At 36.9% G+C, this 18569-nt stretch overlaps 1 protein-coding gene across 1 annotated transcript; it reads left to right on the forward strand.

Moving 5' to 3' along the window:
• The first annotated feature begins 648 nt into the window (after positions 1 to 648).
• LOC124406469 lies at positions 649 to 12918 on the forward strand. The gene is made up of 13 exons (XM_046881895.1): positions 649 to 696; positions 806 to 883; positions 1096 to 1540; positions 2159 to 2444; positions 2572 to 2671; positions 2946 to 3056; positions 3239 to 3394; positions 5152 to 5596; positions 5797 to 6094; positions 6195 to 6294; positions 6391 to 6501; positions 7440 to 7595; positions 12759 to 12918. The coding sequence occupies exons 1-13, from the start codon at positions 649 to 651 to the stop codon at positions 12807 to 12809; spliced, it is 2385 nt and encodes a 794-aa protein (XP_046737851.1). The 3' UTR covers positions 12810 to 12918.
• Positions 12919 to 18569: the final 5651 nt, after the last annotated feature.

Here is an 18569-nt window from a genome sequence, read left to right on the forward strand (position 1 = left end):
GTTTATTTATGCCTCAAACTGATTCCAAATCTTGAGGCAAAAGAGAGAGAGAGAGAACAATAGCTGGGTCGTTCCTTCTAGAGGAGATACCAATTGAAGTCTGCAAAATGTGAATAGAAATCAACCGGAATCCAAGAGGCCCGAGATGAGAACGACGGAGAGAACGTTTTAGATTTGTCAATATTTCGTGTGATTCCGCGTATAATTTCATACCATTCGGTTGCTCTTATTTAACTTGTTCTTATTAATCATCGGAAATCATAGACATTTTTGTAAAATTTGTCGCTTCAGGTATGGAGTTAGTTTTTTATTTCTCCATTCAAGAAAGATTTATCTAATTTTCCTTTGCTTGCAGTAGAACTTTTACGAACCCGTATGGACTTGAAAACACACTTGGCAATATCTTATTGAATCACCATGTGCTTACTGTTGGAAGTTTCGTATCTGAAGGATCCAAGATATTCGGGTTGTCTTTGAGACTATGAGATTTTTGATTTTCTTCAATAGTGTTTTAAAACCGATTCTACTGAACTATTTCTCCCTGGAACACGAAGACACAAGTGTGAAGGCAAATGCAAAAACTGTGCACCAGTTTTTTTTAGCCTTGAATTAATTATACGTTGATCACGACGGTTGTTGAAACAGACCATGGTAATAAGTATGCACACTGCCAGTTTAATGGATGGTCGAGATATCGTAAGCATCTGCAATATATCCATTAATTTGAAAACACTGTATCGATTAAAACTTCCCATTGTGATTGGCTCACGCTGGCCTATCAGAGCTTTGCTAATGTTTACTACAGAGCAGAAGGCACTCCCTTCATCAGTTTGTTGTGCGTCTTGGACTGTACATCATGGATCCAGCTACCTCGGTGAACCAGGTGAAAACCCATTCTTACAACTTGGAAATTGAACGTGAATCTTAAACGATTTAATCAAAACGTTCCATTGATGTGTACTACAAATGAACTTCCAGTTGCATCTAGAATCTTTTATCGAAGTATCTGAAAAAGTCTTGGTTACCCTTAACGAATACAATTCCCTCCTGTTGTAAATATTTCGGAAATGACATTTTCTCTTCATCCATTTCTAGATGGGGATGGCACACGCTGTTCAAGTTCTCAAGTGGAACGAGAGCATTTTAACGCCGCTAGGTATCTGGCCTACCAATCCAAACAACATGAGGTTCACCCTGGCTCTGAGTTGTCTCGTAATTCAAGTGGTTTTAGAATTCGCAGATCTTTTCCAATCCGGTAACACCTTAGAGCATATCGTCGCGAATCTCACGGAAAACATTACATTCACAACAATTACGTTCCAAGTAATTTTACTACGTTTGAACTGTCGACAACTTAAAGAAGTGATCGATACGATGCGCGAGGACTTTCATGAGGAAAATTACAAAAGTTGTGAAGAAAGAAAAGTATTCTTAGCTTACTACAAACAGTCCAGGATGTTCTTTCTAACTGCAGTGCCAATGGGACTTTCTACCGCTGTCACCATGTACTTGGTACCGCTCGCTGGTATACCAGGAATGAGTAAGTTCTGTCAAATGCTTATTGAGCCATGATATAAAACGATACGAAAAGGTCATGCTAAATCAACATTCTTTTTTTAAAAAGTACGAATTTCCACGGTAAAGTAAAATCAAAATCGCCAAATCTTATCGATCATGATCTTCGATTTGAGATTTCCGATGTCCTTAGAAGCCACAAAGTATCAGCATTAAATCAGATAGTTTATGCGTCAAAATAATTGATCATGAGTTTCTAACTTTAGTAAGTTCATTAATAAATGTTTCAGTCAATGTTGTCGTTCTAATATATCGGAGATCACATGAGATGCATCTTATAAACGTTATAGCAATTTTACGCAACGACTCTGCTCAATTAGTATTCGAAATTTTGGGGTAGCTGATTTTCTTCGTTGTTAAAGATAATCGCAGATGACTACAATTTTGTTGTATATTTAGTAGTTTTCCATTTACTTGTAGATTAATCGAAGTCTGACAAAGAGAAAAAGTTCAACTTGCCGTTTGGGATTTGTTCAAAACTTTTGAAAACCCATTCGGTCCGACAAGTTTCCTAAAACGTGTTATTGCATTCCGTCAAGATTATCTAGATGAACTATTATGCAAAACAATAATCGTTTCACAGAGAACAGAAATGAGACCGTGAGATTGAGTTTGCCGTATCAAACGCGGATGTTTCACGACGTCTCGGAACTTCACTCTTACGTATTGACGTACGCCGCTCAGCTTCCGTTTGTTTTCATCTCAGCTTTCGGCCACGTTGGTCCCGATTGCCTGATCTTAACCTTGATGCTTCATCTTTGTGGCCAGCTGTTCGTCCTGGTGGAATGCATCAACAACGTGGGCACTGACTATCGAGAATGCGGCCTAGCGATAAAGAAGTGCGTCCAGAAGCACGTTAGGCTGATACGGTGAGGATTTTCAACGACATTCACAAAATAATACCTACTCGGCTTGGAAAACAGATTCAGAAGCTACCAGTAATTGTGAATCTGATAAAGATTGTCGGAGAAATATTACACAACTAATGATATTCAGGGTGGCGAAGAACTTGGAGGAGTCGTACAACGTTATCCTATTGATACAACTCAGCGGGGGAACGATACTCATTTGCATCCTGACCTACAATGTCTTAGCGGTATGACATCTGTTATGCGCGAAGGGTTAACTCTATGGTCGAAGTCGCCTGTGCACTTGTTGAAAAGTCACTTGAATTATTTTGCAGTCGTCTTAAGTAATGTCGTTGCACTTGAAGTCAGGCGGATTCGTAAGGTCTTAAAGTCAAATGTGTTGCACTGCATTTTCGAATAGCTAGCTTTTCAGTTATAATATAATCTCTATATTATGAAATCTTTGGCTTCAGAATATAATGAAAGTGAAATTTTAACCCTGTGACGATATTTTTTGCATAGAATACTGGAGCAGGACAAAAAGCTCACTTCCTTAATTCCTCGTTGTACGTCCTCACCATCTCGTTTTTGATCTACGTCTATTGCTTTATGGGCGAATGCCTTATTCAAGAGGTGAGTGTAACTGTACTTAAAAAAAATCACTTCATCCTCGGGTGGATGGCATAAGTAGATAATCAATTTCCAGAATAGACGTACAAGCTGTTAGGATAATCGATCAAAATTCTACAATCAACGGTATTACAGTAGTTCATGTGCCACTCGGCGAGTTTGACTTGATTGAACGTTGCTTACAGAGTACGAGAGTGCATCATGCCCTGACTCAGCGCGATTGGTCCGAGATGCCACTAAAATATAACAAAATGCTCATCATATGCATGGGGAGAGCCCAGAAGCCGCTAACACTGACGGCAGGAAAATTTTACATATTTTCTATGAGGAGCTTTGTCGTTGTGAGTACACACACTTACTTTTTAGCTGTTGCATAATCCACTACAGAGTAGGCCATCGGAAATGGTGGATGTTCTACTCTAGAAATATCATGAACGTTCCGCTGGCACCGTATAGTGTAACGGTAATTTTTTGGGGAAAATTGCTTTTTTTTTTGCAGATATTAAAAACTTCCATGGCTTACCTTTCGGTCCTGAGAAGTCTTTTGTGATCATTAGTGAGTATACCTGCCAAGTCGAAGTGACATCCCCCTTCAGATGTAACACTTGGTTTAAAAAACACAATAGAACCGACGAAATATTTATTGAACAATAATCACCAATGTCTAGAATTTTTCGACGATAGACTGAATTCAGAATCAGATAATAGATTACTTTAGACGACTTACCTGTCCAAACCTAAAATAGCGCAGTAACACGAAGTGTCGTTTCGACATTTATTCTAGTAAATTTAATCAGTAAATCACGGGGTTTGATACAGAATATCGGTAAAGCGCATACAGCATTTTGTTAATAATAATTATACGTCTATCGTACGAAACTGTAATAAATTACATGTTAGATAGTACATACTCAGAGAAAAAATAAATAGAACTGTACTTCTACGCGATTTTTACGCTTCTGATCCTATCCTCTCATTTAAACGTGCAAGATAAAAAAACGCAAATCGGTGGAAGGAATGACTCGGGCGGGAAAAAGAGATCCGTTGATAAGGTAGAAAGAATGACGAAAAAATATGCATTCAAAATATGAATACTATCTCCAGACAATGCGACAGGGTACATGATCAACGTAAATATTGGAGGAGAATGGAGACCAATGTTCACAGATTCAGGGGCAAGCTGTAATTTGGTGAATAAATGAATGCGCCAAGATTTTGAAAATAAAAATGCATCGTCGATTGTACAAGTCAAGGAAGATCCCAAGGAGAAAGAGAAGTGTCTCGAATTATTGGATACACCAGCCAAACGCTATCATCATTCGGAAGGAGGTATACTTTCAGACAGAGAATGAAGAAGCTTTTCTTCTCAAATTGAAAAGGAGTTCCTTTTAATTTTTCCATTAATTTAAAATCCTTCCACTAGAAGGATAAATCAAGTCACAGCGTTCGTGCTTGCAAAAAAGGTCAAATGCTATAATGTGACAGATTTATGATTTTTTGTTGTAAGATGAGTCAATTATTGACCTTACGTAGGCGTATGTAGTATGGCAACAAATACAAAAACTCCTCGAGTTCATGCAGCCGTGAATTAAATATAGGCTCTTTCCGAGGGTTAGCGAATAAAAGCGATACGATATCTATGTATGATGCTTGCTGTGCACGTGGTCAAGGCATTACGCGCATCTATGATACGTTCATTAATTCGGTAATGCCGTATCGATTAGAATCTCACGGTTTGATTGGCTCGCATCAACCTATCAGGGCTTTGCAACTGTTTACCTCGAGACGAAGAATGCTTGTTTGGTCAGTTCATTGCTGCTCTCAGACGAGACAGAATAAATCAAGCGACTTCTCTGGTCAAGGTAGGCATTCGATTAACGCAATAGACATTAGATGATGCTGGAATAGTTCTGATAATTTATTTTCTTGAAAATTGAAACTTTTAAATTAACTATAGGCATAGGCGTAAAAACAACAATACGAGATTTCCTTTAGTTTCATCGAAATGAAAGATGCTTTTTCCCACCCTCGATCAATCGCATATGTACGAATTCCATTCCTCACGTTTCTTTTGCCGATGGTTCTCTCTTTTGTATAGATGGAAATGTCATCTGCCGTTCAACTTCTGAAATGGAACGAAAGACTCCTGTCCTTGCTGGGTCTTTGGCCACTCAGTGCTAACGATACGCGGTTTACTCTCAGCCTGAGTTGTTTACTGATTCATGTAATCTTAGAATACATAGACCTTTACCAATTCGGTAACAATTTTGAACACGTCGTGGCGAATCTATCGGAAAACATAACGTACACGACGATCGTCATTCAAGTGATTCTTCTACGTGTTAACAGCCGGCAACTCGGACAAATAATTCGGGCGGTTTACGAGGATTTTGTCGACAAAAATTATAAAACATCTGTAGAAAAAAAATTCGTTTTAGATAACTATAAGAAGGCCCGGATATTCTTTGCAATAGCAGTACCGATGACACTTTCTACGGCAGTTAGTTATTTCCTAATACCTCTCGTTAATCTGCTAGGAACCAGTAAGTCGCTTTCTCAATACATCTTTTAACTGAATAAATGAGAGAATAACTTTCAACTATTTCGATAAATATATTCGCATTATACATAGAGAATTTTGTTTGGCTACAGTTTCTGACAGTAAAGTTCAAATCCCCATACCGCAGAAGCATAATTCTCTGAATTACGCCCTAGAATTTATACTGCAGATGGTAAAATGCAATTGCTGTCACAGTGAACAGAAATTCAACAGTGGAATTAAAACTACCGTATCACACGTATATATTCTATGATGTGTCAAACGTTCAGTCTTACGTACTGACATACGCTGCTCATCTTCCGTTCGTATTTTTCGCGTCTTTTGGATACATCGGCCCCAATTGTTTTATCGTCACCCTGACACTCCACGTGTGTGGACAACTGTCCGTCCTGGTGGAACGAATCAAAAATATAAATGCCGATGGTCAAGAGTGTGGTCTGGCAATAAAAATTTTTGTTGAGAAGCACGTGCGACTAATACGGTGAGTTCTTTGATCACGAATCTAAAATATCAGTCTCTTAATGAATCACTAATAATGATGGTAAAAGTAAGTATGTAAATTTTAAATTAATAAACTCTAGAATAACACAGACTCTGGAGGAGGTGTATAATGTTATCCTATTGTGTCAACTCCTTGGAGGAACGATTCTCATATGCGTCCTGTCCTACCACGTTTTAGCGGTAATCCGGTGCTCATATACTGAGTTTCTACTCGAACATAAAGCTTCATCAGAATATGATGAATAGAATGTGATACGTTCTAAATTCGATTTATAGAACGCTGATGGAGAAAAAAATTCTGATTTCTTCAGTTTTACGTTGTACATCCTCAATGTGATACTTTACATCTTCGTTTACTGCAAAGTGGGTGAAAACCTTATCAAAGAGGTATTCGAAAAATATTAAGTAGTTAACTATAAAGAATACAGTGTTACGTTGAAATGTATTTGTTCAAATTGCGTAACTCTAATTATGGAAATGCTATTTAAGGTGCATATAAAGACCCGTTGTACACCTCGAAAACGCGGGGATGCAAAACTCTTATACCGCTCAAGCGATCAGAGTGAAACTTGGGCAGTTAATGCCTTATTTTGGCAAAAAGTGGAGCGTCTTTTTACTTTTTCAAAATTTTGAAAGAGATTTTACAGATTGGTTACCACTCACAAAAATTGCCCAAATTTTCACAGTTGCACTGAATGGATCGACCTATCCGGTATGATGCCACTCGGCGGTGATGAAACACACATTTTGAGCCCAGTTCCATGAGGTTTGATGGTAAAATGACGAAATGGCAGCTGATCTAGTTTTCGATTACGAAGTACACCGAAATCTCATTTTGGCGACATTTGTTACCGATATTAAACGCATGCCGGCAATGTATGCGTGTAATGTCGGTAAAAAATTACCGGCATGCATGAAAGGTCGGTAACAAATGTCGCCAAAATGAGATTTCGGTGTTCTTCGTAATCGAAAACCAGATCAGCTGCCATTTCGTCAATTCACCATCAAATCTCATGGGACTGGGCTCAAAATGTGTGTTTCATCACCGCCGAGTGGCATCATACCGGATAGTTCGATCAATTCAGTGTAACTGTGAAAATTTGGCCAATTTCTGTGGGTGGTAACTAATCTGTAATTTTTTTTTTTCAATTTTGAAAAAGTAAAAAGTCGCTCCTCTTTTTGCCAAAATAAGGCATTAACTGCCCAAGTTTCACTCGGATCGCTTGAGCGGTATAGGAATCTTGCATCCCCGCGTTTTCGAGGTGTACAACGGGTCTTAATATGCACCTTAATGGTAAATGTTATTCGATTAATGTTGCTTTTAGAGTACTAAAGTACACGACGCATTGAGTGCATGTCGCTGGTATGACATGTCATCAGTTCACGCCAAAATGCTCATCATATGCATGGCCAGGTCTAAGCAGCCGCTCATACTAACGGCTGGAAAATTCTACACATTTTCTATGGGCAGTTTTGCAAATGTGAGTTTTCTGGATGTTTGTAATTCGTGGCGTATGGCCTGTGAGATTTAGTAGGAAGACTTTGTTTCATCTAAAGCTCACAATTAGATAATCGTTTACCTCGCCACATCATTTTCTAACGTAATCGAATGCGCCTCTCATCAGCTGATACTGTAATAAACGCACTCTCCTCCACGTACTCATAAACAGCAACATGCTGCCTATATACAGGGTGCTTTAACGACCCATTCGCATCGGTTGCATCGTACTATAATTTTTTTGCGAGGAACCATACTTTATTTCTCAGACCTCGTGAATCCTGGTTAATTTTGCACTCACGATTCGCAAACTTGAATTATTAGACTTGCGGAATTGGAGTTTATTCCAAAATTTCCTGCGTTTCGGGATTAGTTGTTTTGGTTAGTACCAACGGCCTATGAATCACTAATAAAGTCTTGTCGAAAGTTCCATTTAACGATACGGAGTGTCCGGATATACTTTAGTCTCTAACCTAACTACTCGTCTGGCGGATGGTAGCATATCCTTCTAGTGTTCAATGGCAAATGGCTTGAATAGAAAACAGCCGGTCTCATTCTAGATATGGAGAGATAAGAAGTTCGACTGTGACTTCGTCTATCTGCGAACGTCTCTTCAGGACATGGTTAAGTCGTACAGGTCGCGGGGGACCGCGGTAATGGCCAATTGAGCCTGATCCCGTGGGAGTCACGAAGGATCTGTCAAAGCGCAGTCCTGATTACGATCCATTCGAGGATCGTTCACTGCGCAATCGAGACGCCTTTAGGAACGACAGTTAAGTCGTTGGAGAATAAACGCCCATACAAATCGGCACCAGGAAGATATCAATGAATCTGAGAACCACATAATGTAGGTCCACGACGCTAATACTCGGAAAATGCGGCCAATCCTTAAAAGGGCGCTGAAAAACATGCCAGAGCAAGACAACAGACACCTTCGAACTCCCTGGAGTAACCTCGCACTTTTGAATCAGGGGCTAGACCCGCTGATTGTAGAGACTGAAGTGTTTGTTTTGAACGAGATAAGCCTGGCATTTGAATGAAGGTGATGCTGAAAGGACTCACTTCTGACCCAGGATCTATTAAAACCTTTCGCTGTAGATGAGTACATGCCACCCACAGAGGGTGTGACATTCTCTACAGCAGTTTTTTGAAGACCACTTATCACAGCGGTTGTCGGGTTGCATGTAGTTGAAACACAGGTTTGAACGATTCATGGAGTTTAAGCCACTTCGGACAGCGTCTGATGTAATACTACCTCCCACGCACCTCACAGGTCCCATCAGTGGTTGGTCTTGCCATGCGAGCCTCCGCTTTCTATGGCTTGGAACAGTCCAGACTTGGGATCCATGTAGACTCTGATCGTTCTCCGGGATCGATCGTCTTTAGAGTACTGATAGGACCTCGTAAGAAGAATGTTGAATCTTCTTAAAGAGTGGTTTCTTGATGGCGAATGATGTAAGTCACTCAACCCAGTAGTCCACTAGACAATCGATCGTTCGAAGTGTTTCCCTTTCCTTGCCGATCCGGTCCAGGAGAGCTTGGAAGCTATTTACGCTCTTTTCTTTTAGTTGTTGCGATGATAACAGCTTGACCATGTGGTAGTGAATGAACAAGCATTCGTTATCGTACCTTTCAAATAAAAAGCTCGAGGTGGTGTTGTCATTTACCTCAGTGATGGACAATCTTTGACCGCGTTCTTGGCCTAGCCCTGAACTAAAGTTTCAGGCTTCAAGTAGTGAAGTAGTGAAGTGGTGAAGTTATCGCACCAGTGTCAGTTACGTTTCCGACTGATTGAAGCATCAAAGCATATACCTGAATGGTTCCAGATCATCTCACGGGTCAAAGAAAGTTGGTAAATAATTTCTTGGTAGATGTAACTAAGGAACGGGCGAATGTCCTTCTGGGTGTGATTGCTTTCAAAGTCTCATCACAAGCCGAATTGTTGTGAACTCGATGCAATTTAATCCAGTATCTCTCGACAAGTTTGATATAACTTCGCATATGCCCAGTAGTAAAATCCTGCTTCTTGGTCCGCAGCGTGTTTTTCGTGAAGTGATGCATATTATTCGAATCACATAGGCTTACCCTCCACGATCGAGTCGAACCCTCTTCAATGCACTACAAGATTCACTCCTACAAAGTGCAAATCTACATGACTCAGTTCCACACTTTGTGAACACAGCCAAGCAGAATCGTATTTTTTATCATTCCTTAGAATTAGTTTGGCTTCTGGTGTACCGTCGCTATAGTTTTTAAAAATGATCGTACTTCGTCGCTATCGGAAACTGCACGGACACAGAAGGCTTGTGCTTCTAATTATATAGGGTGTCATTCAAGTAAAGGGAGGGCTGATATTTTCTCAGGTAAGATATTCTTCAAAAAGGCCAAGATCATTCTTAAAGTAACTTTTAACGAGGAATTCATTGGTGACCTTGATTTTGACCTTGACCATGACCTTCAATATTATTTCAGGGTCAACAGTATTTTCAAATCGAAATCTCCTTTTTCGACCGCGCTAGTCGATATAGAACGAAATTTTACATTCAAATATGCACTTCAATCATTAAATCAGGTAAATTTTGACCGTGAAGGTTACTTTAAGGTCAATTAAACTTAGACAAGGTGGAAATAGAAAGTTTTCAAATTCTTTCGTATTGAACAAAGTTATTAATTTTAACAAGTCACATTTAGTAATGACCTTGATCCATGAACTTGACAATGACCTTCAAGATCATTTTAAGGTCAACTTTTTTTCTAATGAAAACCTGTAGTTTTTTACTTTTACACCTGTATTCTTGCGCGAAATAACTTTGCAGGTTATTGTCAAGGTCATAATGAAGGTCACCTTTTGATTCCTCGTTGAAAGTTACTGTAAGAACGACCTTGAGCTTTTGGAAAAATATCTTACCTGAGGAAATATTCAGCGGTCTTGTTACTTTTTTGACACCCTTTATGTAGCTCGAATTACGCGTAGAACATTTTTATGAAGGCTGGAATGTGTACGAGAGAAAGGCTTCCCGATGCAAATAAAAGTAGCTGTGAAAAATTATCTTTCTGGAGAATAATTCATTTTCTTGCGAATGGTCTTTTTCAACTTGATGTAATTAACTATTGATGGATTATATATAATTGAAGGATGTATTCTTCATATAAATGTGACAGCTCACAGGTATTGATCAAAATTTTAATTTGCCCTGAATTTTATATCTTGTTTTTAGTGGAAATGTAGGCAGACAAAAAGTTTAAGTATTGTGCTGGGGAATCCATTGTATTACTGTGCCGAAATTCTAATAAGTACGTTCGTAAAATTTTTATTTTCATGTTTTATAATCGAGTGAAACAGAATTTTGAAAAAGTTTGAACCCGTCTTTATAATCAATTTTCCAATTAGTAATACAAGGCTATAAATGCCGATTAATTCAGAAGTTCTCTTCAATACTCAAGGATCTGGTACACGAGGCGACCATAATTTTGAGTGCTCATCACTTTTAAATGAAGAAATATCAGCAGTTAAAAGTCATTTGAATCAGAACTTTCCAAAGTTCAAAATTTCAGAGAATTTAATGGATATTGATAATAATCATCGCTCCGAAAAAACTTGCAAGTCATTTTTAGCCATTAATTAAATTTTTTTGAGTTATGTACATAGACTTAAGGTTCAGTCTTTTCTTAATAAGTATTTTCAATCAAGTTATCATGTGCAAAATTTCAACGATCATTGTTAATTTAGTGAAATTATTGTCATAGTCAACAATTCCAATAAAGGTCTTCTTCAACAATGAAGAAGCTGACAATTCATTTGGCGAAAATAATGACCATCGGACATCCCTTAATCAAGCTCAATTACTGTAGCGTACGTCCCTGAGTTTGCTTTCATTCACAGTTTTTTACATCTCCCACCTTACAAGACACAATCAAGAACATTCTTAGTACAAAAAAGAAAATAACATATTCACATCACTTGAAAGAATTTGCTTGTACCTTGATCTTTAATTCATGACCTGCATATAATTACGTCAGAAACTTATTTATAAAATATTAACCACACCCTCAAACAATTGGAAAGTGGTTCACAAAAAATTATCTGAGTCCTGGCATCAGTGAGCAAGTGTTAGATAACTTGAAAAGAATGATTGAGGAATATATGCATTCAATGTATACGAAAACAAAGAGTCATTTTCTCCAATTTTTTTAAGAAAAATGAATGAACATTTTTTAATTCTGTTTTTCATAGATGTCTTGAAGTATAAGAAAAATTTTCTTCATCAACAGCTGAATTCTGCAGTAATGTTAACGCTGTATTCGAATTTTTAAACTCAAGGAGAAAGTTTTTCAAAAAATGAATCCCAGAAATGTATAAGTAAAGTATCGTATTATGTATAAGTATTACAGAACATTTACAGAACATGACGAAACGAAGATGAGGGCTCGTGGGTATATTGATTATATAAAATCACTACATATTATCGAAAACGGCCAGAAGATCTTCATTATGAGGTGCAAACGTAGAATCGGATGTTGGGAGTTGATTGTTGCCGTAAAAAGTTGTTTGAGATTAGTTAAATTTTTGTTCGATGAACAATACATGACGATTTTAGTGACTTATAAATTGAGTCAAGACCGTCTAGAAATGTTCTTTTCTTATATGAGACGAATGGTGAATATGAGATGCATTTAACACCCATGAATCATGCAGCTGCAAATATGGCAAAGTTTGAACGAAGATTTATGGTAATGTGCAAAAAAAAAAAAAACTTTCCCAAAGACATATTTCATTCATGCAAAGCAACATCATTTGGTACACCTGAAAATGGTTAGAACAACCATTTGTGTTAGCAAATTTAATCATATCTGGGCATTCGAATTCCATTGAATATAAGTGCAACAATTGATTGCATCATTTGTGTTTACTATACCTGAATTTCACAGGTATGATAACTTCTAACTCATAAAAGCAGTGCCATCGCTACTTTATGTATTATCAGAAAGTATCAAGCATCTCGAATAGTTGCTAAATATTGAAATGCCATAATCAAAGGTATTGACGGTGAATTGATATTCTTGCGCTGTCCATTATAATACATGTTATAGTCTGAGCGGACAATTTTATATTGGTGCCAAATCGACAATTTGTTTGTTCTTACAGGTAATGAAATCCTCGATGGCGTACCTGTCAGTGTTGAGAAGTCTCCTTTAATACGATTAATCGGAAATGATCTTGATTTTGAAATCGTGATGAAATACGTGAATGAATGTAGTGAACCTGATATACAGAAACAAGTACATTCAGAGATTCAAAACTTCGATAGCAAGTTTTGATGTATGAAAAGCAGTGCACTCTGAATCTTTTTTTCAGTGCCATCCTTATTAGCATAAGAAACGTGCATAAATTCTTGTTGCATTTTTTCCATAAATTTTGGTCACTGATTGATTATTTTCATGTAATATCACGAATGTTTCCTCAATCGAAGCCTTGGATTATAAAATAATTGCAAATTATGTAAGTATTGAGAGAATAAAAATTATTTTCGCTCAAGAATCTTTTTTCTTTTATCGTAAGTATCCAAGTATATTTTGATGACGAATATTGATTCTTATTGATCTGAGAAATCTTATTGAGCTCAAGATGCAAATGGTGCTTCTTGCTTGATATCAGACATGATATTGAAGTTACATTTTATTTGTATCATTTTTATTATTATATTATTTTTTATGTTCATCATTTTCTCAATCTACCTGTCAAACGGAGCGTTCCCGATTATTCTCGAAATAATCATCTCAATTTATATCTCGGTGATTAATTTGAAAAAAAAATTCCTGCTACAACTAATCAAACGTGTAAAACTCGAGAAGAAAATTAGGTATTGATCAAATCCAAAACATTTTTTTCTGTCGTGTTACGTCCTCCTGATCTCAGATTCTTTTTTTCTGCTTTTCTCTTTAACTTTTGCAATAAATCGATTATATAATAAAACATTCAACTCCCGCAATATCAATTCCATTCACCTTTCCTCATTTCCTGGAAATCGCCGACTTATTTGAATTTTCATTATAAAAAAATTGTTTTATTTGAGAATATCTTGAAAAATATTGCTTTTTCATGAAATTTGACCCAAGTATCATTATGGGCCAATCTGCAAAGGATTGAATCCCGCTAAACCAACTTCGGATGGATGCCTACCCAGATTGCGTATAGGGTCGTGCGTGAAGCACACAATGAAGACATCCGATCATACATGGCTGTGCATCAAAAACACAAAGAAGTCTCTCATCGCAGTACTTATCAGCCTGGAGCTGAACTAGCCGAAACATCCATTGTTCCGCCTGCTATAAAACAGAATCATGATTGCCTAAAACCCCACAGTTTACTTGGTGGTCCACGTCGAATTGGTGGACTCACGATCGGAACCCAGTATGTGAATCATCGCCACCAGAGTGTCTCACAACAGTACGTGGCTTGGCGTTAAAAAAACGTCGACTGAGCTGCAGTGCCAGACAAATAGCCATCGCGGGAAGTACCAGCATTGCAAAAAGTTGGAGCCTAATTTGTCCGATTTTTTTACGATATTGATACCGCTAGAATGTGAGTAAGATCATTATTATCTTCGAGATTATCGTCGTTGTTCCTCGAAGTATCTTCTCTCACGATAATTCGATCGAGAATTCAATATAAGTTAACAAGAGAGGAAAAGACGTTAGAAGATGGACTACCGCCTGTTTACACCTGTTGATTTGTGCCACGTGACCTGCTGGCCCAATCAGCGATCGCCAAAACGAGGAGAGATCACGTGATAGCAGTACGCCGAAAATCCGCCAGGATTGCTGGGATCGTCGCTCGTTGTTGACCCGGCACATTCTACGTTCAACTAATCCAGTTGGCAGACGTGTTTTCGATTTGTTGATCACCTAGTTATCTCTATCACTTCTTTTCTCGAATCAGTTCCTTCATTCAACAACTGTCTCTACGCTTCTTCTCTACCTGCTTTCTACACCTGTATCTACGCTTTCTACTATTTTCGTAAGTGATGTTTTCTTCTCTATTTTGTGAAGCGACAAATTTACTTTTCTCGCAACTTGCTCTGCGTTAGCCACGTGGGCGCATATCTTATTCTTTTTTTTTCATCTAATATACTGCAAGTAATTTCGCGACTGGTTAGCTTACTTATTTAATCTGTAGTGACCATTGCTTGTTTTCATCATTTTATCTCGTTTGAATAATTTTCGAATATCGCTGAACAAATTCTGTGTATACTTTGCTTCACTCGAATTGCGTATCTATTGTTCTCTGTAGTGATTGATGAATTAATTAGTTTATAAATTTTCTCATGTTGTCTCATATTCTACTTCTTGCTATCTGACCTCCATTTTCTCATTTTAAACACTGATTACGATTTCGCTATCAGATTTGCGAAATTCATGATGGCGGATTCAAGATGGCGGCGAACAATTTAGGAAATCGTGAAATTTTGCTGAAATTGACACTTTGGGGGTTCTTCGGTTTGCTGATTACGAATCCAAACGCAGATTTGCGCAATTCATGATGTCGGATTCAAGATGGCGGCGAAAAATTTAGGAAATCGTGAAATTTTGCTGAAATTGACACTTAGGGGATTTTTCTCCCATTCTTTTCTTCAGTGACCCCGAAAACTTCCGAGAAAAAATAGTTATGGATATTCTTCAAGATTGAAATTTCAGTGTCCACCATCTTGAATTCGCCATTTTGAAAGTTGAAATCCTGAGTTCGGATTCATAATCAGTTTAGACAAAGTCACATTTACTAAACTTCAAGTTATTTCCTTGGATAGATTCTTCAAATGTGAACTTTTTAGAAAAAAAAACCTCATTTTTTTTTAGTTTGTTTATTTATAAATCTTATATTATAACCCATTATGCCAATTAGACTGTATTTTTATGTTCGTTTATTACTAAAGTAACTAAACAGTGCTAAAAATCGGATCTGAATGTGTAAAAAAGTAAATACATTAGAAAAATTCAATAAAATCGAGGTTCCCACCATGCTTCAAAGGGTTATAAGATTATTTGATTGATTTGTATTTCATATTCTATCGAATCATTATCTTTCCTCCGTTTCAATGCCTCATTATAATATTTCTCATTCGCTTTCTCACCTGTAATACTTTTTAATTCTTTTATCAATTGTAGTATTTCTTGTCTTCTCTATCAATTTTAGTATCTTACTGTTTCACCTTCGAATTACCTCGATTATTATTTCTTAATGTGATTATACCATTCTCGCAATATTAGACTAGCATGCAATAGATTCTCCATTGCATGCTAGTCTATTTCACCTGCTATTGTAAACCTCGCTGATTGTTATACCAAGTAATAGTATCGCGAACACACCTGCTTTTATACCGCTCATCACACGAATAATTGTTTCGCTAATTTGTTAACTCTCACTCATATGTCTTTCTCTGGCTGTGTTGAATATTCTCGATTTGTCTAATTGTATCTAAATCCTTCTCTTGCTTGATTGTAATCACTTCTCTGCATCTTCGTAATACACTTGAGACTATTGCCATTTCATCTAATTCTTGTGTCTTATCTAATTGGATACGACCTCTCCCCTCTATCAGTATCTAGTATCTACTGAGTAAGCCGTGCAAAATCGTCGTAGAATCTGATCTTTTCTTCTCTTTTCTATTTTCTATTTATCTTATATCTGACGGTAATGCGTTTGGCGCCTAAAATTTTTATCGTTCTCTTTAATTATCGTTTCTTATTTCATTGATCGAGTCAGTAACTGCGCCGTAAGATAACGTGATTTTTCTCCCTCAAAGTTAACTCTTTCGGCAGATAAAGTATATCATTTATCGGTTTTCTTTTTCTTAGAAAAACGCCAATTTCACGTTACACTGGTTATGAATTAATTTTTTAGATTAAACTTATTAACGTTAACGTAAGGAGACATTGAGAAGAAAATCAATATTTTACAATCTCAGAAAGACTTCAAGGCTCAAGTTTTCGAAATGTAAGCATGATCAGCTTAGTTGAAGTTAATTGAATTTGAAAAAATTCCTGAATTTGCGAATTTATGACTTTTCCAAACATGCTTCGTTACAGTATATTCATTTTATGAAATTTGTAGATTACGCAATATACTTTTCGAAAAAACTTTTTGTCTAGAACGAAGAATTAATTTGGTCCGTGAATTATGGCTCGGTCAACTACAACACTTCATGACACGAATTTATGACTCGGCAATAAACAAATATTATTTGCAGGTAAACCGACAAAATTCAAATTTGATTCGATTTAATAATATAACGAGTGGTTAGCCTATAACGATACTTTGTTTAAATATCGAAAAAACCTAACAATTTTCAGGATATTTCTCGCGAGAAAATAAAACGTGACCATCGTGTCGTAAAACGAATGACTTTGTTTAGAACTTAAGAAAGTTGGTGATTTCCAAGAGATTTGATTGCTTCGCATTCTTTCCATGAATCCGTGGTTTAAAACGAAAAATCCTGTTCTGAATTTTATCATTATGTCTTTTCGTTCTCGAATCGTATGCATTTGAAAAGTTGAATCACGAATTTTTTTGAAAAATTTGTCGTTGAAGAACAAATCTAATTAAGAGTTTGAAAAATTATTACTCATTCTATCGAAATATCAATTTGAGATCAGGTATTGACTGTTTTCGTACTTGTTTTGAAATTCCTCCAAAAACCATATTTTCCGTCACTTATACCCTTTTCTTCACGTTTATTTTCTCAAACCAAGTCGGCAGTAAATTTTTTATTCCATCATATTTCATAAGTTTATTTATTAAAAAAAAAATTTCAAAAGCGTATAGCCACTATCGTATTTCATCTTGAGAAGTTAGGAGAATATTTTCCGATAAATAAAAACCGTCATTCACTGTAAAAACTCGGTTTCTCAATTTTGAGGTCGAGGTTAATTCTTGTGAAAATTTTGTAAGTATCTCAAGTATTTTTTATGGTAAACGAAAACTTTGTTTTTTTAACTTTGATGATCCGATTTGATGTTTACACATGTACCTTCGTGTAGTTGAGTCAACATACTGTACCGATCATGTCGATCATGAATCATGTAACAAACTTTTAATTTTCTTTGGCCTCTTTTTCTTCATTCTGTTCTCTTTTTCCTCTCCAGTATTGTTGACGATCGAGAGTAGATTGTATTGCACTTGTCACACAGGCTTATGCGGTATGCCGACACATAAAAAAATCGTATTCCAGTTTTTGCATTCGTGAATTAAATATGGGCCAATTCTAAAGCTTATGTAACATAACAGGCTCGTTATTTCCTTTGTCATCTTTTTCTTCATTTTGTTCTCTTATTTTTTTCCTTCATGTATTGTTGACGATCGAAAGAAGATTGTATTGAGGTTGTTACACAGGCTTATGCAGTATGCCAACATATGAAAAAACCGTATTCCAGTTTTTGCATTCGTGAATTAAATATGGGCCAATTCCGAAGCTTATTGTTGGCGAATGAGGTTCGTATGATGGGTATGCATACAGGTTGCTGCACAGGTGGTTAAGGTATCATGCGCATCTATGATACGTTTATTAATTCAGAAATGACGTATGGAATGGAATCTCAAAGTTTCACTGGCTCGCATCGACCAATCAGAGCCTTGCAATTGTTTACCTCGAGCCAAGGAATACTTGTTTGGTCAGTTCATCGTGGTTCTCAGATACGGCACATTGAATCAAAGGACCTACCTGATCAAGGTAAAATTCCAATTCGTCAAAACTTATTACACTGTATTAAAATTTTGCCTCAGGCATACGTGTTCATTACTCTAAAGTCAAGAATCCGTTTCTAAATTGCTTTGCTCGTGGAGCAGAATTACCACACCTATTTTGAACTTCATCTTTCCATCATTAAATTGATCTTAAATCATGTACCTAATTCAGTCAAAGATTTTCATTCCAATTCTAAGCTTCGTTGTGAATAGGTATTA

The sequence above is a fragment of the Diprion similis genome, chromosome 6 (genome assembly GCF_021155765.1).
Source record: "Diprion similis isolate iyDipSimi1 chromosome 6, iyDipSimi1.1, whole genome shotgun sequence".
NCBI lineage: Eukaryota > Metazoa > Arthropoda > Insecta > Hymenoptera > Diprionidae > Diprion > Diprion similis.

What these genes read in the sequence shown, in the direction of transcription:
- LOC124406469 (XM_046881895.1), top strand. Translation starts at nt 649, where the DNA reads ATGGTAATAAGTATGCACACTGCCAGTTTAATGGATGGTCGAGATATC. An exon ending in AAGCACGTGCGACTAATACG is followed by an intron (nt 6,095 to 6,194) that starts GTGAGTTCTTTG and finishes AATAAACTCTAG; the next exon opens with AATAACACAGACTCTGGAGG. An exon ending in TGTCCTACCACGTTTTAGCG is followed by an intron (nt 6,295 to 6,390) that starts GTAATCCGGTGC and finishes TTCGATTTATAG; the next exon opens with AACGCTGATGGAGAAAAAAA.